The sequence below is a fragment of the Pogoniulus pusillus genome, chromosome 18, assembly GCF_015220805.1.
Source record: "Pogoniulus pusillus isolate bPogPus1 chromosome 18, bPogPus1.pri, whole genome shotgun sequence".
Lineage (NCBI taxonomy): Eukaryota > Metazoa > Chordata > Aves > Piciformes > Lybiidae > Pogoniulus > Pogoniulus pusillus.
Genome location: NC_087281.1, coordinates 22,782,459 through 22,809,707, shown reverse-complemented (window position 1 = coordinate 22,809,707; position 27,249 = coordinate 22,782,459). Strand labels below are relative to the sequence as shown.

The window sequence follows — 27,249 nt, the reverse complement described above, 5'->3', positions numbered from 1 at the left end:
AACTTGGGGCCTGCCAAGCTGTATTCTTCCTTGACAGTAAAAAAGCAGCAGCCATGGACAGAAGTAACTGCTAGAAAGGACACAGTGGGAATCTCCAAGCTTTTGAGGATTCATAAGAAAGTTGTTTGCTGAATATGACTAGAAGATGAGTTAGCTGTCTGTCTTGGTTCTTTAAACACAAACCAGCTATCCCTGCTGTGATGGTTTTTTGTTTTAATCTTCATCAGAACTAAAAGTGAGACAGATTCCTTGCTTACATACATGTTTGAATAGAATTCAGGGTGGAAGAGCAGGCTGAGATACAGCAAAAGGATCTGTTCCTGGGCATGATGATCTCCTAGTACTTCTACAGTAACTTCTCTAGGCATGAGTGAACTCACAGCTTCTGTAATGTGGGGCTTTTTGAAGAGAAAGTTAGATACAGTTGGAATTTTGTTCTAGAAAGGTCTGTTTTACAAAAATTAGTACTGAATTTTTCTTACCAGGAACTGATATAAATCACACCCTGTGGGGGGTGTGTGTCCATGTCCCCACCTTTAATCCTAAGCAATATTCCAAAAGGAAAATTGATTAGATCACCTGTTTAGATTGTCTGACATCATTCTGTCATGGCAATGAAGTGATTTACATGGAAAAATGTCTTACTTCTCCTTTTGGACAAGATGGGTTTATGATGATTAATGGTTTTACTGCAGGTATGAGAGAAACTGGAAACTGCCAGCCTTTTTAAAGTGAAACATGACCTATGCTCACTTTCCTTCCTTGTTTTCTTCACCTATTGTGAAATGGTTTTGAGTTTGAGTAAATTAAAATGTACAAACTGTGCCTTGTAACTGAAGAAAGCTATAAACGCAGGGTATCCATGGTAACATTGCTACTTAACTGGAACAGGCACAAAAGAGAGAAAGCAATTAGCTTGAAGCACGGAGTCAAAACTGTAGGATGGGATTTGGATCACACATTCCATGAGCAGCCCTAGTCATTGAGGGAGCTGAGACTGGGGAGGAGCGCGGCCAAAGGGTGATCACCTCCAGCTGGTCAGCATTTCTGCACTAAAACTGACTTTGGGCAGAGGACTTAGAATGCAGAATAGTCATGTGAATGTTGGAATTGCAGTTTAACAAGAAATCAAAGAGATAATAATATTTCCTGATATGTGCCTCAAAATGACACTCGAAGCATTTCCTTAACTTCACACAGAGCTGTCCTTCTCCTCAGATGTCATCTAAATAGCAACTCATGTACAGAGGCCTAAAGTTACAATCAAAAAAGATGATGTGGAACAAGAACTTGGAAATGTTTTCTTTATGTATGCTAACTAAACCCCGAAGGCTGTTAAAGCAAAAGCTGTTCAACTATGGAAATACTTTAAACTTAGGAAAAATGTAAATAGTAGCATTTTTTTCCCCAGAGGGCTTGTGGAGCAAATTCAGTCTGATAAAAAGAAGGCAAGGGTTGAGGCAAACATTGCTGGCAGTTTAAAGGGTGTCAGTCACAGGAGGTAGTACTTGGGAATGAACAGAGAATAATTTCTGTATGCCAGCTTCAGCATGCTTTGTGGTGGGACTCCTGATCCTGACCTACAAGAATGTTTAACTGCAGCCAGTGATGAATGCTGGGGCACTGAACACTGTTTTGTTGCCTCAGTGGAGCTTTGATGCATAGAAGAAGGTCAGAGTGCTGAAATGTGCAAAATGAACTAGCAGGGGAAAATGAAAACTGGGTGAGTTTGCAGTCACTGTTAGTCCATAGTAACAGTGGCTGGACAACTGCCTTCGAAGGCATGCTTGGCAATGGAGGATCATCTGCTATTGGATCCTGTGCCTGAAAATGTATTTGCAAGTAAAAGCAGAGGCATATCTAAAGTAGTCATTAAAAATACACAAGTCATACAAACATCTTCAGGAAGACAGCAGTATCTCAACCATGTTATGCAGAGAATGAATCCATGTCTCGCATTAGGCATACATCGAATTACGCATTCCACTGCATTTCTCTGCATGCAGGCTTGAAATGTCTGTGCTACCCTGCATTTGTTTCTGTTAGCAAGAGAGACTCTGGAGAGCTCTTCAAGACAGAAACATCTTTCCTGAATTACAGTTTATCAGGAGCCAGGTACTGTTGTTCTCCTCTTCTTTGTGTAAACGGCTTGGCTTCTCTCCTGATACAAGGTACTGATGTTCAGTTCCCTACTGTGTCATTTTTCATTTGTTTGTTTTCTATCATGAATTATTTCCTTGGAGAAACAGCTAGAAGAGAGTGGAAAGAGGCTTAACACATCAGTAGATGTGCAGATACAACAGGCTGTCTTGTCCTTCAGAGTGCTTCTGCTTTGGTCACCACTTGCAGCCACCAACAACAGTTGTTTGTGACTGTGTATGCATTGGGAGTGGGTTTGGTTTTTTTCCCCCTCAGTTTGTTTGGGATTTTGCTGTTTGTGTTATTACTAGTTTTTTAAGAACTAGAATGAGATCTGTATGGAGCTAAATCCTCATTTGGATATAATTCCCATCTTGTCTTCGTTCTGTCACATGGATCAGGAAGTGTCAATTTAGATCCTTCATGTTGGTAATCTCTAAAACCTCCCTGGGAGATACAACAGCAGGAGCTGCAGTGTCTGTGATCTGCCTGCACATTCTGTTGTTTCCTTTAGTGCCCATGATAGAGGTGGGAGCTGTGCTGAACTGAATTTAGAAGGAATATTTTTTCCCTAGGTTAGGGCTTCTGTAATGCTCTGGGAGTTCTCCAGAAACCCACATCCTATGGCAAAATTCAGCCAGCCCAGATGGTCACTGGGTTTCTTTTGTGACTGCTGCTGAGCTGAAGGTCAGCCTCTCTGAATTTCCTATCACACCAAATCGCACTGTTTCAAACTGCCTCAAAATCCAGTTGGGATTTGCACAGTGATAACTTAGTAGTTGAGAGGATGGGTCCTGCTGGCACACAAATCATCTCCTTTCCAGCATTCCTGCTGTTGGCTATTTGATCTGCCATGTCACTTCCATTTCCTCTTGTTGCTGCCACAGTATGTTGCCAGCAAACATTTGCAAGGCTTTCAGGACAGCCTAAACTGTAGCTACAGCCAGGATGGAGGCTGGAACATGCAGCATGCAGAACTGTTCCAGCTAGCACGCTTGTGGATCTGGCCTCCCTGGCACAGCAAGCCAGGTGCTTGGCTGGGCTGGCTGTGCATGTGTGAATGATGCACATCTTGCTGCAGAGTAAATTAACCGCACTGGTACCCTGTGTGCAGCGTTACTCTCCCGCAGTGTTGCAGGAGTTGCTGTCACACTCCAGGCTCAGAACTGTGCTGGGCTGGGCTTCAGCCAAGCCTGTTGTACAGCTGTGTGGCATCCAGCTCATTAGAATTTTCTCAACTAGCTGCTTGAAGTAATTGCAAAAGTAAGCTTATTACTAGAGGTTTTATACAAGGGAATTGTACACTGGAGGGCTGCTCAGGGAAGTGGTGCAGGTCCCAACCCTGGAGATCATAGAATCATAGAATCAACCAGGTTGGAAGAGACCTCCAAGCTCAGCCAGTCCAACCTAGCACCCAGCCCTAGCCAGTCAACTAGACCATGGCACTAAGTGTCTCATCCAGGCTTTTCCTCAACACCTCCAGGGACGGTGCCTCCACCACCTCCCTGGGCAGCCCATTCCAATGCCAGTCACTCTCTCTGTGAAGAACTTCTTCCTAACATCCAGCCTATGGGGGTCTGAACAACCTGAGATCAGTTTGGGGATGTCCCTACTTACTGCAAGGGGACTGGACTAGGTGACCTCTAGAGGTCCTTCCAACCCTGTGCAGTCTATAATTCTATGACTGACAAGGCCCTGAAAGTTTGCACTGATGTGGTTACTGCTTATTTACTGAAGGGCAACGTTTTTCTGTGGCTGGAAACTTAGTTTCACAGTGAGGGAAGAGGACTTCTGGAGACATCCAAACCATTGCTTAGGAGTTGGTTGCAAAACACTTTCTATTGGTTTCTCTTTTTTTCTCCTGAATCACACACCCATTTTAAGTACTCATTTAAATAGCTGAAAGAAAGTTGCAAAGATGGAAAACCCTACCTTTTGCTTTTCCCATTTGCCCTGCTACCGGAACAGAGGCAGTCTTTAATGATGGCAAATTGATTTTTTTATTATTCAATTTGTAATTTTCTGGTTGGATGTGCTACTTTTTAATTGTGTTTGTATGTTTGCTCTTGGGAGATTAAGATGTGGTTACTTTCTGCCCATAAAGCTTTATGCAGAGTTGATGAACTACTGAAGGCTTTGTGCTTGTCTCTGGATGTGGGAAAGAGAACAATGAATGGAGGTGCAGGATAAGCAAATTAAGCAAAACAAAAACCAGTAAGTGGTTATGTTGGAAATGTGGAGCACAACAGTGGCAACAGGGAGCCACCTGAAGGTTTTTAAGTGCAGTAAGACATGATGTTTGAGAAACATGTTCCTCATATAAAACCACATCTAGCAACCCTATCAGAGCAGCTTGCTTATTTCTCCAAACCCATGTTTGCATTTGACTTATATTTGTATTGATTTCTATTTCCTTATATTTGGTTTAAGTATAGTTATTCTTGATGTTTAACAGCTTCTGTGGTGTGCAAGCCTCACCAGTTACCTCACTTCTAAATGCCTTTGAAGGAGGAAAAAGAACATCACTCCCAGATTTTCTCAGGGCTCTGCTTGCAATGCATCCCAAGATTAACTCAGCTATCTTCCTATCAGATATCCTGCTAGATACCCTGTATGGTCTCTGACTGATAGAGAACCTGCTTTGTTTCCTGTATGGACAGGTAAACTTTGTATTTAAGGTTGTTAACAATCTGAATTACAGAAAATATTAATGCTAGAGTCAGGAACATATCTAGGCATTTGAGGATGATCATAGAATACTAGGTTGGAAGGAACACGAAGGATCATCTGGTCCAACCTTTCTTAGCAGAAGCATGATCTAAACGAGATGTCTGGAAGTCATGGCATTGAATTATTAAATGATATAGATATTATAGGCACTCTTAATGTAAAAGGTAAGTAGCATTAATATAGCTAGAGAACTAAGTGGACCAGGTTATCACTTTGCAAGAGTTCAAAAAGTTGCTTCAAAGAAGAGACTGCAGCCTGTAGAAATGACAAGCTACAACACAGAGATCTCTCTCAATCAAGATGGCTCATTGTGGTTTAGGTATTTGTTTTCTGAGGCAGTGCTGAGATTGTTTTAGAGCTCGACTGCAGCAATTCACTGGGTATATCTTTTATTGCCTGCATATATGTTCTATGAGAATCGAACAGCAGCAGCAACAAAATGTCTGGGAAATGAAATGGTTTGACCTGTGTTGTTTTAGCAATTGTGAAACTCACTTCTATCATGTTGCAGTATAAACACCTGCAAATTCCACCTAATGTCACTATCTGTGGAAAAGGAGTGAAACAGCAAAGCTCAGAAAACTGCTTTTCAAAGACCAGTAGCTGCCAGACTCAACACATTTAAACCTAAATGTGTGTATATAGATGTGGGGGAAAAAAATAAAGAACATGTACCTGAAATAGCTTCCATACTTTATACTTGTTCCTTATGGTAAGATAAATGCAGATCTCTGCCTTCTTTCCAGTGAAAAATGATTCTAATTTCTATTTTGTAACTACGCAGAGTTGACAGTCCAGGGAGGCAGATGATGGAAACTGGCTTCTGGAGAAGCAAATAAAGGAACAGGAAAAGAAGACTTCTAAGTCACATTAGTACAAAGGCAGCATGGAGGTAAAAATGAAGACATGTCTGAGGAATTGCAGCTGAAAACCTTAGCCTCAGTAATTCCCCTCCCCACAAGGATCCAGGGTAACATAGTGTAGTACTGGCTTCAGACATTTATGGGTAAACAAGGTAAGTGGATATGGTTATTTTCTTACCAAGCTGTTCACCTCAGGGTGTAAGAGAGATCTTTTGTTTATGTTAACACCAGAAACACTTTGGACAAGAAAAGCCACCCTAATAACCAGGTTTTGGGTAGGATTACATAGTTGCATGGAAAAGAAGATTGTTTTGTACTAATGCCTTTAACAACATGATTCCTGCCGTTCCTGAATGCTGTATTTAACAGAGCAAGCAGAGCTTAAAGCCAGCATTAGCAGTGTAGTACATTTATTTCCTGTGTTGTATGGGATCTTGCTTTCTTTAAATAAAGAATTCAAGCTCCACTGCTGCTTAATGGATAATCATCCAAGCACCGTGATGATGGCAGACCCACACTAAAGTTCCCTAGAAGCTAGCAATCTTGCCTCCATGCACAGGATTTTATCTGCTGCAAGGGAGTCTCCATATCAGTCTACCTTGAACTTTTGTCAGAGATTTAGAGAAGAAAAACAGCAGCAAAACCCAACCAACAGTGCCAGAGAGGCTGCTGCAGACCCAGCCAATCTATAGTCACACATACTTTATTCTGCTAGTACCTAAATATCTAATCACAGGAGTGAAACTTCAAAGTTGTTTACAGGGTTCTGAGCAACCTCATCCAGTTCAGGATATTACAGAATCATAGAATCAACCAGGTTGGAAGAGACCTCCAAGATCAGCCAGTCCAACCTAGCACCCAGCCCTAGCCAGTCAACCAGACCATGACACCAAGTGCCTCATCCAGGCTTTTCTTTAACACCTCCAGGGACAGTGCCTCCACCACCTCCCCCCCCTGCTGAATGCAGTGAGGGTTGGACTAGATGACCTTGGGAGGTGCCTTCTAGCCTGGACAACTCTATGATTCCATGATTCTTATTCTAAAAATGTGTCCTTTTTTCCCCTCTTTTCCCTAGAAGCATCAGGAGATGACTGCCTTGCGTGGTGCACTCTCCCTTGGGCAGAGTGGCCACAGTGATTCCAACACCTGGTAACATCCCGCTCTGTGCAACATGGTAACATGTCAGAGGTGAATCTTGGGCCCAAGGCAGGACAAAACCTCCTGTGGTACTGTTCCATCACAGTCCAACGAGCAGTTTGCTGACCTCCCTGCTTTTGAAAAATAATTCTTAACACATTTTCTACAAAACCAGCTTAAGAGTTAAAACCTGGGACCTTTATGTGCTGGCTAGAAACTGCTCCAGCTGTACAGGTTTCTGTTCAGTTTGATAAGGTGATAAAAGATGAAGGGACATGATTCAAAAAAGCACTCAGTTGTCTGCATACCTCATGGGATTTACTCTGATTCTTCTGCAAAGACAGCTACTTTGCATTTTATAGCTAAAACCTTGAAAATATTTATTTCCTATCTGTTGCCAAGATCAGTTTACTTACTAAACTCTAACAGTGGCAAGCTACTAAGGCTTGAATATCTGCATTAATTTGGTACAATACCATTCTAGCTCAGGTTAGAGCAAACAATCATTGGTAACGTGGATACAAATCAGAGTTTAATATCCCATGCAGCTGTTTACATCTGCTTAATTAGGCAGTATTGCTATGACACCATAAATACATGCTTAAAAAAAAGGTACAACCATGTTAGCCACCCTCTCCAGGTCAAATCAATGCATTAGGTACTTATTTCGATGCTGGTTTTTAATGGTTAAAAAAACCCCAAACCTCTCCACGTTTAATGAGCATCTTCAGGTCTGATACATTTAGTTTTGGTACAAGTGCCAGGATTTTATAAAAAGGCTATGCTCCTGCAGGCAGATAGTTCAAGCACTAAACAAAGAGCTCTAATGGAAGCCACCAACTTAAACACAGGTGGAAGTTTGCAGGTAATTTTGCCTTTGGAGCCTTTACAAGAATATCACAGTCATTTTGTGTAGTAACAGAAGGGAAATAAGCATCCATCTAGAAAAATGTGGTGCTGTTTTTAACACTGATGAAGTTCTAATGCTTGGACTATGTGGCATAAGCTCTTCATTTCACATGTTAACCAGCAGCTCTGGCACAGAGCAGCTTGTTTTGGTCTTTGACTAAGCTCTCCTGAAGTAATGTGGGCAAGCCTACATTGTTATTTTTGAGAGGTATGCACAGTCAGGACAGGCCTCGGATTAACACAACATATCCATGCAACAGAAATATTTTACTTCAGTCAGAACTACCAAACTTTGTTCACTGTCAGCATAAGAACACAGCCTCAGTTGGTGCCATTTTTAATGATTAGAAACAATACATTGGAAAACAAAAAGTCAGAAAGTTCCAGCATGATACTTATAAACAAAGAACAAATAGAAACCAAAAAAGCTTCGGTTTTGCCTGATTTATACTACTTATAATACAACAGATCATTAGTCTGAGGTGATACCAGTAATAACTTTTTAGTCCTTCAATGACTGGTCAGAAATGTTGAAGAGTGATAGCAATGCATGTTATGTTAAAAGCAAAACTTGATTATTAAATCAAGAAGATCCTTTACCCTTTTCAGTCAGAGATCCATGGCTGCAAGTACAAAGTTGGAAATAAATCTATACAGTAGGACTGAAGAACGTTAGCGTCCTGCATGGCACACCATCAGTCCCCATCAGCACTTAAAAGAGCACAGGTGATCACATTTCAACCAAGAAGAGACTCTGTTCCAGAAAAGCCCTTAAGAAATTTAGAACACTGTTAGCTTGCATAAAACAGCCAAACCAAAGATGGATTCGGAAGTCCGGATTTTGGCACGAGATCAAACCATGTGCATTTATTTCAGCTGCGTTTCAGAATTAGTAAGCATAACATGAGAGGTGTTGACTGCAATGAATTCAGTCCAACAAGTGCAAGTCCTCAGCTAGGATGTAGCTCATGGCAGTTTATTTAAAAAATGTACCAGTAAATCATAAAAGAGGGATCATGTCCATTCATCCTTTATTGAAGTATACAGGAGGGTTTCCTTTAGAGTCAAATATGAGCATGGATATATGGCCAAACATAAAATCTATCAAATTCAGTGAAAATTGTCTGACTTTAAATAGGAGCTGTAAGAATGACCAATATATATTCTTTGTTACAACCGCCCTCACTCTACAAGTAAAAAAAAATAATAAACATTCAGTAAACATTCTTTCCTAAGGTAGTTTCCCTTATAGAGCAGTGATTTATCCATTTCATGTATACATAACTTTTTTAAACAGACCAATCAGTGGTTCTCACAATTGAAAAATAAAAGCACAAAAAAGTTTACACTCTTGTACAGGTAAATAAAAGATCATCTTGAATTAAACTGTATATCCTTAAGGGCATAGTATAGTTTCAATTTCATTACCTATTACATAATTAGCTTCTTACATACAAATATTGACATATTTGGCTTGTGCTTCGAAGCCTTGTTTCTAGAAAGTCCATGTCAATGCAATTCATAACTTGAAATCAGTAGGGATATCTTTACTGCTGCTGGGTTTAACCTGTTCGTGCAACATTGTCTCTTCTGAACTTGTGGCACTGCATTTTTCTGCGGAGTCGTCAGCGTCGGGATCCAGGCCCTCGGGACAGGGAAGCTTTAGGAGTTCTTCCCGCAGCTGAGCTGTATGACGCTGAATATACAAACAGGTCAGTGTGGAAGACCACAGCTAATGCAACACCTCTCACAATGTTAGGTAATACATGGCAAAGAGAAGTATTAAGCAGAGAAGATGTTTATGTACTGCTTCAATGACTGAATAGACTTCCCTCTCTATTTAAGGATGACTGAAAAAGGAGAAAGTGATGCTACAAAGCAAATTCAAGTCAGTGAACAGCACTGCAGCAAACAAGTGCATCAGCCTAAACGTTGCAGTATTTATCTTGAGCTGTATTCTGTGATCACAGCAGAAACTGTCTTGGACTAGGTAGGCCATACAATCAATGTATTAATTTATAAATAGAGTTCCTGATGAGATCTGTTACAGAGAGAGATCTACAGCGGTCTCAATAGTGACTGCAGTACGCAGTAACTACTAATACTTTCATTTTGATGACCAGCCAATGGGAAAGCAGGCAAGGCTACCAACAGAAAATGAAGTCTTTGGGGTTTTTTTGTGCTCCTCAGGGGAAGGTAATACACATTATAAAATGGTTATGACTGTTGTTAGAAGTTAAGATAGTGTATAACAACCAGAAGTGGGCTGCAGTTTAATAACTCCTTGTTCATTCAAAAAGCTTCCTTTCTGGCAAGGAATGGGTTTCAGTACTTTAACTTAATCCTTCACCCACCTTGAGAAAGAAAAAACCTCTGTATCTTATGTAACTACTTACAGGAAAATAGGAAGGGCAGGCACTAAAGGAAAAGCTAACCTGAAGGGAAAAAATACTGAGGAAGTGGAACTTTACCACTTGACAGTTAGGACACTTAGGTTTGTTTACATGTTTTAAAGTTGCTGTGGTTTTCTATTAGTGTTATTATAAAACTCAGCTGCAGAGCATTTCAATTACCATTGGTCACCTTTGGATTAAAGAACATACAATTATAAAAGCAAGCCTCACCTTTAGAGCTGCTGCATGATGAGACATAGTCCTGCCTACCCGTTTGTCACTGCTGTACTGCTGTATGTCTGCTATCCACTCCTCACACTGAGCCATGATCTCCACCCTTTTCAAGTAAAAATGTTTGTGGATGACCTACAAGAAAACATCCCAAATGAAAGAACAGTCTTCATCATTGCCTAAGAGCCATGTACTTCAACAATACAAAATAAGGAAGACCCTTACAATTCTAACTGTATATAAAAAAAAATAAGTATGAAGGTAACTCAGCATTGAACCTAAACTTCTGCCCTTGGAGGTTTCTGTAACCTGATCCTGAGGAGCCTGGTCTGAATTCAGCTGATCCTGTTTTGAGGAGATGGTTGGCCTGAACTTCTCTTGCAGTCACTGTGAATTGATGATATAAGTGCATCCTGCCATTTCAGCGTTCACTTGTATTACCTGGGTGAAGGGTAAATTGAGTGCCAGAAATACAGTTCACACTACAGAAAAGAAAAAGCAGGAGTAGAATGATGGACACTTTGTTCAGCTCAAAGATGATCTCAGTACGTGGTATGCAGGCACTATGTACGGACATTTACATTGGCACGGGGCAAGGTCACAGAGATACAACACTAAGGCTTTTACTACTGCTTCTACAGTCCTGTTTTAGTAAAGCAGTGCAGGCAGGAAGCATCAACATTGTGTCTTCCCCTGTCACTAACCACTTGCTGAGTGAACAATAAGCAATCAGCAACACTGCTGACAGTACATGTATTGGAACAAAACATGCTTCTCCACAGAGAAGGATCATACATGCTGCAATGGAAAAGATGCAACCACAGTTACAAGTCCTGGCAGAGGCACTACCTCTGGGGACTCTAGAATTCCCAGGCAGTAGTTGAATTGCCTAGTTGGAGTGGGAACCAGTACTTGATAGCACAGTAATTTTGGTATTTCTGTACAGCTTTGAGTTTCAAAAATCCAAATGCTCAACCCTCAAAGTTGTGAGACTCTGCTTAGCATGCCTTTGTCAAACAGATTTCCAAATCTCTGCCTGCTTAAGAAACAACAAAAATCCAACAGATTGTACTGAGCACAGAGAGTTCTTGGCACTATTGCAATGTAACTGACAAAATCATCTTTCCCTCTAAAGGTTGGATAACACAGCTATCTGTCTAAAGAAAAACTGCATACTGAAAACATAATTGACTTCAGTTCTGGACACATTCCTTATAGCCATAATGGAATCTGGAAGAACTCCCAAAGATGCAATTTAGATCTCCTGAGACTACTTGTCATTTAAGACACTGAAGGGAAGCCAGCTCCTATTTGTGAAGACAAAAGATCTTAGAAAGATACAAGCTGTGTATTTTCTTAGCCCTCAGTTTTCAGGATGCCTTTGCACACACGTTATTGAAAGATCATCACTGCTAAGGTTCCTAACACAGGCCCACAAAAATCCCTAGCTGTCTTTACAGAAGCCAGTCTCTCAGAGGAGCCATCAGATAGTCTATACAAGAGATGCATTTTCATTTGGATGGGACCACAGACTTGCTTCCTTCCAAAATTCTGCTCTTGCATCAGAGAAAAATACCATGCCTGCCAGTGCATAGGTTTTGATAGGTGAAGAAAGACACATGACACTTTACACAGTGACAGAGAAGTTGAGAGGAGTTCTCACGTTGCACCAATTGATAAGGCACTGGGTAGGACTCCAAGGTTAAGCTACTGTGATTGCAATTTTAACTCCAAAGCATACTATCTTAGCCTCAAACTTCTCCTTACAGAAGCAGGCTACCAAAACTTCCACATTTCATATCAGAACCTTGAGGATTTCATCATACTGTCCTAAAAACCACAACTCAGAGAAAAATCAAATACTGTGCCTTTGAAAATGAGGAAAACTGTAGTTACCCAAATCCAACAAAAGAACTTGGGATACAAAGCTTTTAAGTGTTGGCCAGTTTTCTCCTGCACAGCAAAACACTTGCCTGTTCACAGGTAACAAAAGGGAGATTAAAATGCCAAACACACCTCTGCAAACTGCTCTCTACCTCTCTGTGCTACTTTTCATTTGCAGGTGTGCCTGTGGCTCAGCATAACTCAGCCCCAGCTGACACACCACGTTCAGAAAGGCAGCAGTTGCACTGCTTTCAGCATCTGCCTTTTGGTAATGCTAAATCAGGTATTCTCAGGAAATGACAAGTCTTCCATTGAAGCACCACCATTTGGATGCATCTTACTAATTTTACTTCCTGAAGAGAGGCAGGATGTCAGCTTTTGTCATACAGTTAGAACAAAGCTACAGAGTAACCACAAGACTGATCAGCTTCTTGTGAGAAAGCGCAGTGACAGCAGCTGGGCATCATTTGCCAGGCAGTGTAGTGCTGCATATCCTTCACCTCTCTACATGAGAAAAGAAAGATAAGAGTGCAATTGCCAGGGAGACCTCACCTGATGGTGTCTTCAATTAATTTACACTCACTAATTTGAGAACTCTTTCTGGCAAAATAAGAAAGACTGAAAATGGTTATATTTAGCTAGAAAAAAAGGACCTATTAACAGAGTCTATTTGATTATATGTCACAATATGAAGTCTTCAACTTAACTGAGTAAAAAGTTTAAGAGGTATTTTAGAACATCCACCATGTCTGTCTGCATTAATTCAGCACACAAGAGTACACTGCACATCCTTCTCCTCCTGCATTATTTCACTCCTGTTATGCAGGTGAAGCATCTATGATTTCTTATTCCACACAACACAGTCAGTTCAATGGAAAATCAGTTTTGCACTCCAAAGGATGTTTGTGTGGGCAGCAGTGAACAGATAGGGGACAATCCTCTCATTTTGCAATGGGCATAATCCTAATACAATTGTGCTTTCTCAGCATTTTCATATGCAGACAATGGAAAGCATAGGTGGTGCTACAAGATGGTTCCACACCTCAATTTAGAAGAAGCAACAGTTCTAGTAGTTCAGAGTAAAATGCATTTCTCTGTGCATTTGACTTGACTCAAGTCTGACAAATCATTTTCCATTAATATTCACACATCTTACTTACACATTTATGTTCCACTCTTTTTCCCATGAATCCTTTACTATATATGTTCAAGTCCATGAGATCTAATTTAACTGCTTTGATAAAAGGTGGAGTACAGACACTGTGAGAGAATTCCCTAACAACTAAATTGTTTTACAATACTGTTGTGGTTTGAAGGGTTCCAGGTTATCCCAGACTGCCTAAAAAAAACTAGAGACCAAGATTCATCCCAGGGATGAACTGGTTGCCCTGGATATTGTAATTTCATTATTTGATCCCATAAATCCTGCAAACACTGTAAAAGTAACTGGCAAGGTCAATTCTTTTCCCCATGCCCTAACTGTCTCCCAGTGAGACCAAAACCAGGGCCCATTTGTAGGGATACACAACGGCTTTCCTACACCACCTGCTAGTAAGAATGAGCCAAACTGTATGAACTATGTTTTATCAGATTGTGCACTAAGTCTCTCTATAGGTCAGTCCCAATTTGTGTTCATTCCCCTTTCCCAGAACAGAATCCCAGGAAGTCAGGAGCATCCTTCACTTCAACCTCTAGAGCCAGTTGCCCCAGGGAATAGAAAGGTGTCTAAACCCATCGTCTTGTGCAACACATGCTGCTTCCAAATACTTGCATTATTCTTAACACTTTAAACAAACCAAGGCATGCACAGCATTTGACAAAACCTACCTCCTTAAAACATGGCAGTGGATTTCTGATTTGTTCAAGCATTGCCCACTTCACTGTTGCCTGTCGAATGTTTCCATCGTATTCCCTGGAGCTCTGGGTACCACTTGGAGTCCCTCGTGACCGTTCGTAGCCCGGCTCGTTAAAGTATGGTTCTGTCACCAGTATTAGGGACTGCACAGACACTAACACCTGTTAACCCAAGAAGCTAAGTATTAAAATTGTGCTGCCCACACATAGTTTTGCTTATCCTGAATGCAAAACCACTTCTATTGCAAAGTACTGTCATTTGTAAGAGAAGCTATGTGCAAGGAGGCAACGTCCATGCTTGCAAACCAAAAACTCTTACTACACATAAAAACCATAATTCCTGGCAACAGCCCAAAAGTCACTTGGAAGTTGAAGGTTAGTCTCAGCCCCACCTCACAGAAATGCAGCATTATTCCATTTGGTGCCACGACACTTTGTAGTTGTACAGTTGCTGTGCTTTAACCACTGCATGGAAACGCAACCCAGGGCAACTGAAGTCTTTATGCTGATGGACAGGGCAGTGGGAAATGTGAAGTAGCACTCCTTGTGCTGAGAAGGAAAAGCAGGCACGTTTTTCCTGTTTCTTGGGCAGGTGCTCCAGCTAGGTACTGTTACATGTGCGCCATCACATGGTCTGCAGTGCCTGCCACACTCCCAGCTAGAAGCAGCCATGGCTACTTTGTGTGAAACATGAAAATCAAAATACTCTGTAAGGAACTGCAGCTTCAGTCTTAAAACTGTTAATTGTGTCTTGAAAGCAGAGGGAACATGACTATTCCAAGGAATCTCTGGAACTGCCAGTCTCTTGGACACTTATCCTAGCATTTGATCACCTTCATAGTGAAAAAGTTCTTCCTAATATTTAATAAAAAATTCCCATTTTCCATCTTGTGTCAGCTGATACTTGTCCTACTGCTCTTTAAGTGCATCTTTGAGAGGTGTCTGGCGCCATCTCCTCTGTACCTTTACCAAGACAGCAGCAAGATCTCTTTGCCATTGGACTAGCCAGTTTTTCACCTGCTTATAATCTGCATCTCACCAATTTGGCTACAGGGGTATTATAAGATACTGAATCAGAGGTCTTGATGGAGTCAGGGTAAGCTGGCATCCACTGCTCTTCCTTTATGCAGAGCCAGTCACCTGACTGCAGAAGGCATGCAGGTTACATAGGTGCTACTTGCCCCCAGTAAATCTATGCTGGCTGTTCACAGTCTCTATCTTGTCCTTCCTGTACTTGAAAACAGCTTCCACATTTGCTCCATCACCTTCCTGAGGACTTAGGTGCTGCTGACCAGCCTGCAGTTCCCCCAGATCATCCTTCTTGCCTGTCTAGAAGTGATATTTGCCAGTGAGCTCCCTTTTGTTCTGACCTTTCAAAGACAAGAGCCTGGTGGCTTTGCAGTGACCTTGTCTGGCTCGCTCAGCACTCCTGTATACCTGAGACTTGGTTCTATGAACTGGTGGGTCCAATCAGTCCAAATACTGTATCCTCTACTGCGAGTAATTCCTCTTGTCACAGACCTACAGAAGGCTCTGGACCATGGAAAGCAAACCTCACCCCTAAACAATGAGGCAGAGGTGACCTCTGGATTTTCTGTGTCCTTGTCAGTGAGTTGCCTGCCCCACTGAGCAGCAGGAAAGCTTAGAAAAAAATGTGGGGTTTGGTGCTAACCCTCTCCTAAGTAACCTTTCTTGTTCCTCTTTATATCCTTGGCCATTTTCAACACAAATCTAACTTTGGTTTTCCTCATTTCTCTCCTGAATGCTTGGTCAAAGTATTTCTAATGAGTAGCCCATCCCCTTATTGTGCCTTCTGTATACTTTCTTCTTGCAGTTGAGCTTAGGCAGGAGTTCTGTTTTCACCCAGGGTAGCTTTCTGTCATTCTTGCTTGACTTACACACATAGAAATAGACCACTCTTGAACATTCAGGAGACCGATCAACCAGTTCTCCAAGTCCAGCTCCTGAACAAGCTGAAGTCTGTCCTGCTGAAGACCAGAACTGAAACTATGCTGAAACAGGAACTATAGAGTTTTAGGTTTTCAGAACAAAGGTATACCTTGTGCTATGCAGTACTTATTCCAAGGAAGGAATAAAACCAGAAAATGTCACAGGCAATAAGCCACTGCAAACTTTACTTTTACTTTACATGTTTGCCAGTGCATTTCTATGACAAAAGTGAAATTTTGATAAGGGTTGTATGTGCTAAGAAACCCCACCCTAATCTAACCCTAACCGTAGGTATGCTGTGTTCAGGAACACTTCACCTCCCTGCAGGTTTATTCCCCCATTCAGCTACGTGTAGACTTCAGGGGAGTAACTTAACAGCTGGCACTAGTTCCTCATCTCCCATAATGCAGAGCCTACACTGTAACAGAGAGTTCAAGGAGGAGGTTGCTATCTTCCAGTGTCTTGAAATAATTCCAAGTGCAGGCAGTGCAGTAAGGAGCTACACACATGAACAGCCACTCTTCAAGACAAGCTCAGTAGAAATACTGTTGGAAGGAGCAGTCTGAAGAACTTGTCTGCGCTAGGGTGTTTCTCTTCTTGAGTTCCCAAAGATGTCTTCTGGACATTTAGCTGACTTGAGAAAGAAAATTCTAGTTTAAAAGTCCTAGAACAATAATCCTTATGATTGACAGATTACTCACTAGCCCTAAACTACTGAAAAGAAAGAAATGATGCTCACCTGCAAAAAACTTGATGTTTGTGGGTTCCATTTCTCTTCTGGCCTCCCATGCCACGTGTTAAGTATGCTTAAACATACCTGAAGAGGTGACAATGCCACAGAGAAACATTATGGTGAAAGTGTTCTGTTAGGCCCAATGTTAACACTGCACACCAACTGTTTAATCTTTACAGACCTCTGTATAACTGCAGTCTAAAAGGCAAATTGGTTTCCTGGGAAAGTCATCTGAGATACAAGCAGCTAACCCCAATGTGGACAAGCATATTAATAAATGAACAAGGCAAGGCTGATTACTTTTTATCAAGGAAAACCTGTGAATTCTAGTGGCTCCAAAAAAATTAAATGATGAATACCACCTGACTCTTTCCTTTCCTCTTTAAATCCTGTTCTAACATGTCCTGTGGCAGTTTTTAACCACATTGCTGCTTAAGCACATGAAAGGTGGCTTCTGTCTCATAGGCTATTGATGAATTGGAAATATTCCTTAACTTACTTGACTGATCTGGACTTTAGAGAGGGCCTTTTGCATGGAAAAATGAGAGAGAAGTCACTTGGCAAAAACATTCACTTGCAGCTAATATGAAGCACACTTTGTCTGTGGAAAGAATCCTGAGTATTTCAGCTAGCCAAAATAAACTTCTGCCTGCTTTACTTAGCTAAGAAAATGGAAAAGAACATTTTTCTAGGTCAAAATTACATGCTTTTTGGTCCAATTGCCACTATGATTCAGGAAGGAGCTTATTCCCATTTGAAACTGTCAAAATTACTCTTCCTTTAAGTTTGAAGATCAATCTTAAACAGCTTCCTCCAGCAGATAGAAGCAGCCTATCATTTTTATTGCAAAGGAGAAGAAGTTTCATCATAGGCTGGATGTTAGGAGGAAGTTCTTCCCAAAGAGAGTGATTGGCATTGGAATGGGCTGCCCAGGGAGGTGGTGGAGTCACCATCCCTGGAGATGTTCAAGCAAAGCCTGGATGAGGCACTTAGTGCCATGGTCTGGTTGACTGGCTAGGGCTGGGTGCTAGGTTGGACTGGCTGATCTTGGAGGTCTCTTCCCACCTGGTTGATTCTATGATCTTTACACAAGAATGAAGCTGACCTACCTTGCCATCATTGTAGAGGTTTGGATTAAATCTCACGCTATGCCCTCCGGTTGTTTCCAGATTGACAAGTGGAGGAGAATTGGGATAGTCTTGGGGGAAATACACATCAAACTCAAAGCAACCATTGGCGTAAGGGGTGTCTGCAGGACCAGTAATGAGAACCTAAAGTTGTGGGGACCAAAGGAAAAGCGATTAAAACCCCCAATAGGACAGGTTTTCAAACAACCCCTCCTACTTGCTACACTGTTGGGATTTGAAGTTGTATAAAGCACTTCAGTTCCACGTGTGGCTTATCAGAAAATACCATTAGACAGCATAATCACACACAACCTGTCTGTTTGTTCACTTTGATACTCTGGGCAAGAAAAGCCTTCTGCTGATGTTCATTTTTCCAGATGATAAGTGGAAAGCAAAACATGAGGAGCTAAAAATCTACCTGCTGCTGGACAGCGATAATAGAATCTTTTCTTCCAACTTTGGGCCTAGAGACACTGAGTGCACTTCGCCATACCTGCTGCTTTTAATCAGCTGAAATGGTCCTATTCAAAGATATTTCTTGACCACAATGGAGTATCAAATTAAACTTCTGCTTCAGAATGAAGTGTCCTTGGTTAACACAGCATTCCTGGGGGAGAAAGTCTCATCCTGCCTCTCACTAAGGAGGACTACACTATAAAATACTACTACTTAGCTGAAGTTTGGATAGCAGTTAAAGTTCATATGAAATACTTCTGGTTTTTCTCTTGAGATTCAAGGCACATTCTTAAACATTTCTATGCCAAACTGAAACAAGGAAATAACTTTGCTGCTTTACCTTCATAATGTCCAGCCGCTCCTCATCACAACGTACAAAAACACTGGATGAGGATGAGAGAGGCAGTGAGGTTGAAAGAGTCACAGCTTCTTGAGCAAGACGGCGGGCTCTGGCAGCACTGTTGGCATCACTTGCATTCTTTACCTGAGACATGTAGTGGTAATTTACTTTAAAGACCAATTTTCCATCATCATCTTCAGAAACCATTTCAAATGTATCTGGAAGAGAAGAAAATTTTAAAGCTTCAGGAAGACACTGAAGTAAATCATGGATGAGTTTTGGATAAAGACTCAGTATTTAAATTGGGAATTTAATTTCTGTTATATTAATGACAAAAAACAAAACCCCAATGTATTTTGTGAGTTCAGAGCCATCACAGAAAACAAAGCATAATAGTCCGGGGCTGGATCAATTTCTGCAGGGGGTTGGTCTCTTCTCCCAGACAACCAGCAACAGAACAAGGGGACACAGTCTCAAGTTGTGCTGGGGAAATTCTAGGCTGGATGTTAAGAGGAAGTTGTTGGCAGAGAGAGTGATTAGCATTGGAATGGGCTGCCCAGGGAGGTGGTGGAGTCACTGTCCCTGGAGGTGTTCAAGCAAAGCCTGGCTGAGGCACTTAGTGCCATGGTCTGGTTGACTGGCTAGGGCTGGGGACTAGGTTGGACTGTCTGATCTTGGAGGTCTCTTCCAACCTGGTTGATTCTATGATTCTATGATATCCAACTTGTTGAATGCACACCATTTCTGATTTGGAAAGCTACCAGCTACTCCAGGAAGATAACGACACTGATGAATACATACTAATGCTAATGAAGAAATGGGTGTGAAGCAGAGTGCCAGCTGTATTTACTTGTGTGGTGGCTCCAGTGTTATTAAAAAACAAGAGAAAAATCACAGCACCACAAGTTCTCTTTAATCACTGCTTAGGAAAAACCTACAGCATGGCTGCCAGGGTGAAAAGCTGCCATTACAAACTTCCCTACCCCCTAATTCTTGGCATGAATTCCACAAACATTTGTGAGGACAATCCCTTACAAATACAGCACTAGAAACATATGACTGCAAATGCTGTCTCTGCAGCTCAGAAAATACTCTTAGAACACGGTGTTGCAGGAATTTCACAGCTCTTTTTGGACAAGATAGTATTTGTCCTTTACAAATTTTTTTTTAACATGTTCCAATTATGGCCAAAATCAGCACCAATTCCCATGATTTTTCCAGTGCAATATACTGCACTCCATGAGAGGACACATGAAGCTTACTACTGTTTCATTCTAAACAACTCATTTTGATCTGAATTTTATTCCATTTAAAAAATAAAGCTACCTTAACAAACATATGTATACTGTCACATAGAGCTTTAAAATAGTCTAGAATCATAGAATTAACCAGGTTGGAAGAGACCTCCAAGATCACCCAAGTCCAACCTAGCACCCAGCCCTAGCCACTCAACCAGACCATGGCACTAAGTGCCTCATCCAGGCTTTGCCTGAACACCTCTAGGGACAGTGACTCCACCAAGTCCCTGGGCAGCCCATTCCAATGGCAAATCATTTCAATGTTCTATGTGGACTGAAAGATTCACAAATCATTACTGGAATGGAAACACGAGCACCATCATTGAATTCATCTGGTCCCCTGAATTAATCAAGTGTATGCTTAAAATATCTCTTAGTGCACAGGTTGGTAGCCTTGAAAATACAGACTTTGGTAGTTCAGCATATATGAAAAGTATCAGGGGTCACATGTAAAAGAAGTTGGTAATTTTAAAACATAATTTGGGATTCCATCCAAGAGATGACCTATTTCTTCAGTATTTTCTCTCCAAAGCCACAAAAAGCCACACACTTCTCAACCTACCAAACTGGAGCTTTTTCATGACAGCCACATACTTTTCTTCTAGAGACCGCAAAACAGACAAAGGCTTGGGCTTCACAGCAGCCTTTTTGGAGTATTCAGCCATCTTCTTTTCTGTTAGATAAAACATGATGATTGTTTGTAGTTAAGCATGTAATTTTGAGGCAAGTATTAACAAGCATTTGGGGATTTTCAACTTTAAATGACATGTTATGGTTGCATTGTTTGGAGAGGAGTCTCAAAACTGTGATCACTTCTCTCGCTACCATTTCATTACCTGAACAGCTCGAAGTAAGTGATGGTCATAGTCTCAGCTCAGAAATAATTAATGTCTGCTGCTGCTATAAATAATCTCTTACTGCTTCTTCTGCTTTGTGTATTTAAAATAGGGAATCTGACATATGCTTGTGTGAATGGACACTTGCACACATATTCCCGATACGCTCTCCAGAAGTAGGAGCTGCTTATACATGGCTTTTTAAAATCCACTCCCCCAGTTAAGCTACTTGAGGAAAACTACAGATTACTGCACAACCAGATGGTCCTCTGAATTGTCTACAGGTTCAGTTCTTGAAGGACTGAAAAAAAAGGAGCTACATACTTATGCAGGAAGTAGCTAGACACATGTTAGCTTACTTGATTTATTCAGTTTCCTGATCAAAGCTTTTAAGACTATGACAAAGGTCCAGCCACCTCTGAAAATGCAGTTGGTGGCTGGGGGCAGGAAGGAAGAAATTTTTCTTGCTAATTTATAAGTCATGTTAATGAAGATACTACAAATAACCACCATATGGTAATCATTAAGTATTTCTACTTTACCTTGGTTTGCTTGGCGCAAACTGGTGGTAGCAGCATAAACTATCTCTGCAGTCTTTTGGATGTCTGGTACCAAAAGTGTCAGTCCCTCTGGTTCTTGATCAGAAGTATCTGCTTTTACTCCTGCTTTAGCTTTGTCCTTTTTAGATCTGTTTGGGGGAAAAAAAAACAACAACAATATAGCAGGAGGGAATATTTTTTAACCAGTCATACAGTGGCACATGTCAAAGATGAAAGGAGCAAGATGAAAACAAGTCTTCTGAAGTGGAGTATCTCTATGTATCTCCAGTTCAACCAACAAATGTAGCAGTCAACTGTGACAATACTGAACATAGTTTTGATCTGACAAGCAGATGTACAGCTGATACAAGGAGTAAAAATATGAACAAGCAAACAGTGTTTCTGCTTCAACCAGTTAGTACTTTTGATTGGTATGCTGCATGCTGACCTCATCTTTGTACAGGTTCAAAAGGTACTAGAAAAGCTTACAGAGTGTAACAAAGATCATCTCATGAACGTGCATTCCATCTACCCATGGAGAACCTCATGCAAAATCAAATCCTAAATAAGTAATGAAGTACTCTTTTTATTTAAAATAAACAGAAGGTAAAACACCAGAAAACCCTTAGTAAAAATTCACAGCATGTCTACAAACTGCAGCCAAAAGAGTGGGACACAAATGAAGTTAGTCACTCCCCACAGTTCTCTTTTGGGCTGCAGAAGTTAAGATCTTTAATTTCAACATAATTTAAAACAACTTAAAAATATAGAAGATGTCTGTATTACAGCAGATGTTTATAATCAATGTTTTGCAAGCTAAAATGTAAATTTAAAGACCTCAAGTTTTTCTGATTAAGTAATTTGAAAATGCATACCAACACTATTGTTAGGTAAAAGCTAGCTGCTGAGTCACTTAAGATCTATTTAAACATTCAGCTTATGGTAACACAAACCCTATGAGGAGAGGCTGAGGGAGCTGGGGGTGTGCAGCCTGGAGAAGAGGAGGCTCAGGGGAGACTTCATTGCTGTCTACAACTACCTGCTTCTCCCAGCCAACCAGCAACAGAACAAGGGGACACAGTCTCAAGTTGTGCCGGGGGAAGTATAGGATGGATGTTAGAAGGCAGCTGTTGGCAGAGAGAGTGATTGGCATTGGAATGGGCTGCCCAGGGAGGTGGTGGAGTCACCATCCCTGGAGGTGTTCAAGAGAAGCCTGGATGAGGCACTTAGTGCCATGGTCTAGTTGATTGGCTAGGGCTGGGTGCTAGGTTGGACTGGATGAGCTTGGAGGTCTCTTCCAACCTGGTTGATTCTGTGATTCTATGATTCAATCTGTACCAGCATATACATTGAACTGCTGATATGAAGAACATGGTATTTGATAACATCTAACCTAAATGTGCCTATTTACAAGTTTCTATGTTTTAAAAGCTAGCATAAATGTACATAGTTACTTTGTAATTGTTTCACTGCAATTTGTGGGTTTTTTTGGTTGTTTTCATTTATTTGTTTGGTTTTTTTTTCAGTAGCACTTGTTCATTTTAAGACCCAAAGAATTTCAATAGCCAAGAAGCACTGTTTTTCTCTTTGCCACTACCATACCTGGAAGCAAACCAGAAAGCTACCTAGACATGAGAAATTAGCAATTTCATGCTTTGATGTCTTAAACATTTTAGCAACTACTATGCACTGTATCCTTTCTGTATTTTAATCTAGACTGAAATCATGCATAGAGAATGAGTCTCTAAATTATTTAGCAGAGGTGATTACATTAATAGTGAAAGTCTCTGTGCTGTACCTAATCAAATGAAAATAGCCCTAGAGCACATTAATAACAAAATTCATTACTGCAGCATGGTACATTTTCCCTGTTCCAGACTGGGTCATAAAGGATGTTAGCCTATTGTTGACATTAAGTGCTGCTGAATTTTCAGGGGCTCCAAGTGAGAAGAAAAGCATCAGAGCCAAACCATTTAAGGAAGAGTGTAAGACAAAGAAGCAGCAGCTGCCTCTCCTTTTCATACTTTACAGAATCCTTATGAATGTCTTTTTCCTTGTGGGAATTTAGGCCAATATTTTTACCTAATCTATTCAGGTGGGTCAGTAAACCTCAGTGATAACCTGTTTTAACCTCACAGACACGCTGCCAACAACCAGTCCTAGGAAAGGTGCACAGATTTGGAACTGCTTGCTGTTGATTTAGAATCCGTGAGCTGTTTGCTACAAAACCCTTAGAGAATTTTTGGCTGCAATGAAATGTCAGTGGGCTTATCCAAGAGAAAGATGTGTGAAAAGCAACAAACATAGTGAAGGAACTGAAATGAAATGAATTCTTACAAATTTCTTTACAAGATAGTGGTCTTGCAAGTCTTTCATCTTCCACATGGCTTTTACCATGTACAATTTAGACCACTAGGACTTTTTTTAATAAAACCTTTTGAAGTGTTGGACTCATCAGACAAAATGCCTAAAACCTCCTACAGACACACTGAGTTACTGACAGTCAACTACCCAAGCAGATAAGCAGTATCATAGAACGGCTTAGGTTGCACAGGACCTTAAAGTTCACCTAGGTCTAACCCCTCTGCTATAGGCAGGGACACCTCCCTCACCACCCTCAATTTCAATCTAGCTTCTTGCAGATTGAAGCCAGTGGTTCCTTCCCCCTTTGTCTAATTACATGTCTTTGCATCTAGGACCTAGCTGGAGCAGTAGGAAAATGAGACATCAAATGTAAATTCTCAGTGCCAGTTCCCTCTTGCTGTCATTGCTGTCCAGAACAGTTAACAGTTCAGCACTTTTGATCTGTGTTTTCTCACTGCCTCCTTTAGCACCATGATGATGATTCCGTCCACTGTAATCAAGAGCTGAACAGACAAACACTCCTCTCCTCAGAACAGACATTTTAAATCATTTGCTGAACACCTCCATCCTGTCACCTGTAGTTATCTGGAGTCTATGAGTTGGTTACATTACCAAGTTACTTAACTTCTGAGTCAGGCCAAAACTGCATAAAAGCAGTTTAGGAAGGGAAGTGCAGGATTGATTCTACCAATGACACAAAAATAACCAACCCAAGGTCTCATATTTGACCTTGACTGTGTCTAATCAGTGATTTCAGCCAGTTTCAGGGAGAATAAGATAGCTGCCATCACAGAACTCCAAAATCAGACATACTGCCTTGTCAGCATTTAAGGTTCCTGACACAAGTCACATTCTAATGGTTAGGGCAAAGAGAGTGGTTTTTTCCTCCTTCTTTCAGGGAAAAATCCAATTGGTATTGCTGTAACTTTCAAGACTACTATTAATGAGGACCTGCCTTTTTTCCCTCCTTCATTTTGTCTTCCTACACTTACGTTGATTTTTTGCTTTAAGAATATTAACCTAATGCATGTAATCCTGCACCACCGCTCCTAAAGTGTCTGCTATATTATCTTATATCTATATATTCAATGTTATACACAAACATTTGGAATTATTTAACAGTCCTGTACAGTTTCTCAGTTTACTTACAATCAACATATGGTAAATCAAGTGATTCCCTAGACTCTAGATGGGGAAATCTGTAAGATGCTCCCCAGTGGTTTGTGCTTTCACGCTGACAATCGTTTTGTCATCACTTGGCCACCTGAGACTTCACTGCAGACAGAAGTTGTTACACTCAATTTTATGTTTCTTCTACACTACAAGACCACAGCAGCCCTATCTAAAATCATATCCTTAACTGTAATTTGGCATGATTAACTATTATTATATAATAGTTAATGTTATTATTATATAAACAGTACATAATATTTAACAGTCTATATTATCATTAATCTAGCAATAATAATAGTAATAATACATAGATAAGATTACTATTATTAAATAAATGCTATTAAAAGAAATTCAACACATTCCAAGCTTAAAATCTCAAGTGAAACTGCTCTGGAGGTGCAGATGGAGGTGTGGAGATGGTCCATCCACCCACATCCCTGATGGAATAATGTGGTGCTGGTCTGGAAAGCCTCTAGTTTCCTAGCCTGTATCAAAGGCTATAAAAGGGGGGGTCACACAGGTGTACCTCAAAGCCTTGTGAAAAAGTTTAATGGGCTTTGCATGTGGGCAGTGCACTGGTGGCTCTTACAACATGAAGAGCTAACCAAGGCCATGGTTGCTTGTGGTCTCTGTAGGCCTGCTGTGTGGATTCCAAGCCATAAGTAACAGAACTTTATAGATTCAGTCTGGAGACAGAAATGAGGATTTTCAGGGCACTGCAAATGTTGCTCCCAGGACAAATTTATAGCATTTCTGCAGTTGATACTTTGGTGTTCATGAACCTATTTCTAAGTGAAACATGTAGTACTACATGGGCAAATTATGAGTTGAGAAAACATCATTCTCCCTTCTCAGTGTCACCTCCAGCACACTGAGCTCTCTCCAAGCTGTGTAGGACTCACATGATTCAAAGCAATAAATAGAGTCCCAGTTCAAGAGAGGGAGATGCCAGGAGTGACAAGCCTCTCCCCAAAATTATACAAACAGGGAGATGAAATACCAAAATCACAGAATCACAGAATGTTAGGGGTTGGAAGGAACCTCCAGAGATAAAGCAACTAAGTGGTAGAGCCAGCACAATTCTTTAGTTTCTTCTCTGCACTCTAGAAGCCTGCATATGAATTTATGCATGCAGATAAACTGAACAACATAATCAATCTCCTGAGCTCTAATTGTGCTTTCTCCATGGGATTCTGAAGAAACTTCTGAACCAGTAATATTCATACATAACAAACTATGGTCAAATATATAACCATGTGAATATGTTGCTGCACATTTTCTCTATTTAATGTCTGCATTATACTGTAAATTTCTTTCTGCCAATACTCTGCTCACGACTCAAAATTTAATGCAGTTATTTAACACAGGCCAAACCTTTAGCTAAAGGTTACATTCTTTAGAGTGAAGGAGGAGCTAAATATTTAATTGAGACTTAGAAACCGCCCCACACTGTTTTTCAGCCATTAAAGAAAAAAAGCAGATAAAATCATGTCAACTCACATTTAAAGGGATGACAGTCACTAATGTATTTTCTAGAAGAGACAGCAGTGTGTATGCTAATAACTTAAGCCATTAATTTAGCTGGTGCTAGAAGGTGACAGCCTTCTCTTTGTGCTGTGCTAAATGAATAATGAATGATACACTCCCAAGGCAACTCTAATTTTTAAAGCCAATACTAATACTTACTCAGTCATGCCTGATACTTAGAGGTAAACACAATGATACCTAATGATACCTTTATAGAAGCATTCACAAAACAAAGCTAATGAACCAGCCCTTGTGCACCAGAGGGACAATGCTTACAGCAGAGTGCTGCTCAGCTTTACATATGCTCATCAAACCGCCATAGGTTTGCAGCCATGCTAACGCAGCGCTCGTGGCCCCTCACGTTCTGTAGGTTCTGACAGGTACCAAAGAGAAGCTTGTTCCTTCCAGAAATTCATGGATGCTTAAACCAACCTCCTGAAATCAGGCAAAATGACCATGTCTTTGCAGATAAATGCCACAAACACCAGTGATGAAAGGGAGTAATCTCCTTTGAGACACTTCTGCACGCACCTCTTTGGGCACTGTACATACAAGACACTTAGCTGAAGCATTCCAGATTAGCAAAGGCTGCAGGACTGCTCTCTGCAGCCAACCATCACCTCTGAACACAAGCTTCAAAATAGAACAAACCAACCAGACAGTTTATTTTGTCTTTTGAAGAAAGATCAATTACAAGGAATTTGGCCTCAATTCTTGCGATTCAATGATCAAGAACATCTTTGCAGAATGCACCAATTCACACAGA

The 27,249-nt window shown here is 40.9% G+C and overlaps 1 protein-coding gene across 4 annotated transcripts in view; it reads right to left on the bottom strand.

The window, feature by feature from the left end:
* Positions 1-8,099: 8,099 nt before the first annotated feature.
* BIRC6 (baculoviral IAP repeat containing 6) overlaps positions 8,100-27,249 on the bottom strand; it is a 158,438-nt gene continuing 139,288 nt past the window's right edge. For all 4 annotated transcript variants that reach the window (XM_064158738.1, XM_064158740.1, XM_064158741.1 and 1 more), the window contains 8 exons: positions 21,423-21,568; positions 20,607-20,717; positions 18,747-18,964; positions 17,933-18,094; positions 16,830-16,907; positions 14,114-14,302; positions 10,403-10,537; positions 8,100-9,474 (listed from right to left, as the gene is read on the bottom strand). In XM_064158738.1, coding sequence (XP_064014808.1) covers positions 9,298-9,474; positions 10,403-10,537; positions 14,114-14,302; positions 16,830-16,907; positions 17,933-18,094; positions 18,747-18,964; positions 20,607-20,717; positions 21,423-21,568 — 1,216 coding nt within the window. In that variant the 3' untranslated portion in view covers positions 8,100-9,297. The remainder of the gene's footprint in view (positions 9,475-10,402; positions 10,538-14,113; positions 14,303-16,829; positions 16,908-17,932; positions 18,095-18,746; positions 18,965-20,606; positions 20,718-21,422; positions 21,569-27,249) is intronic.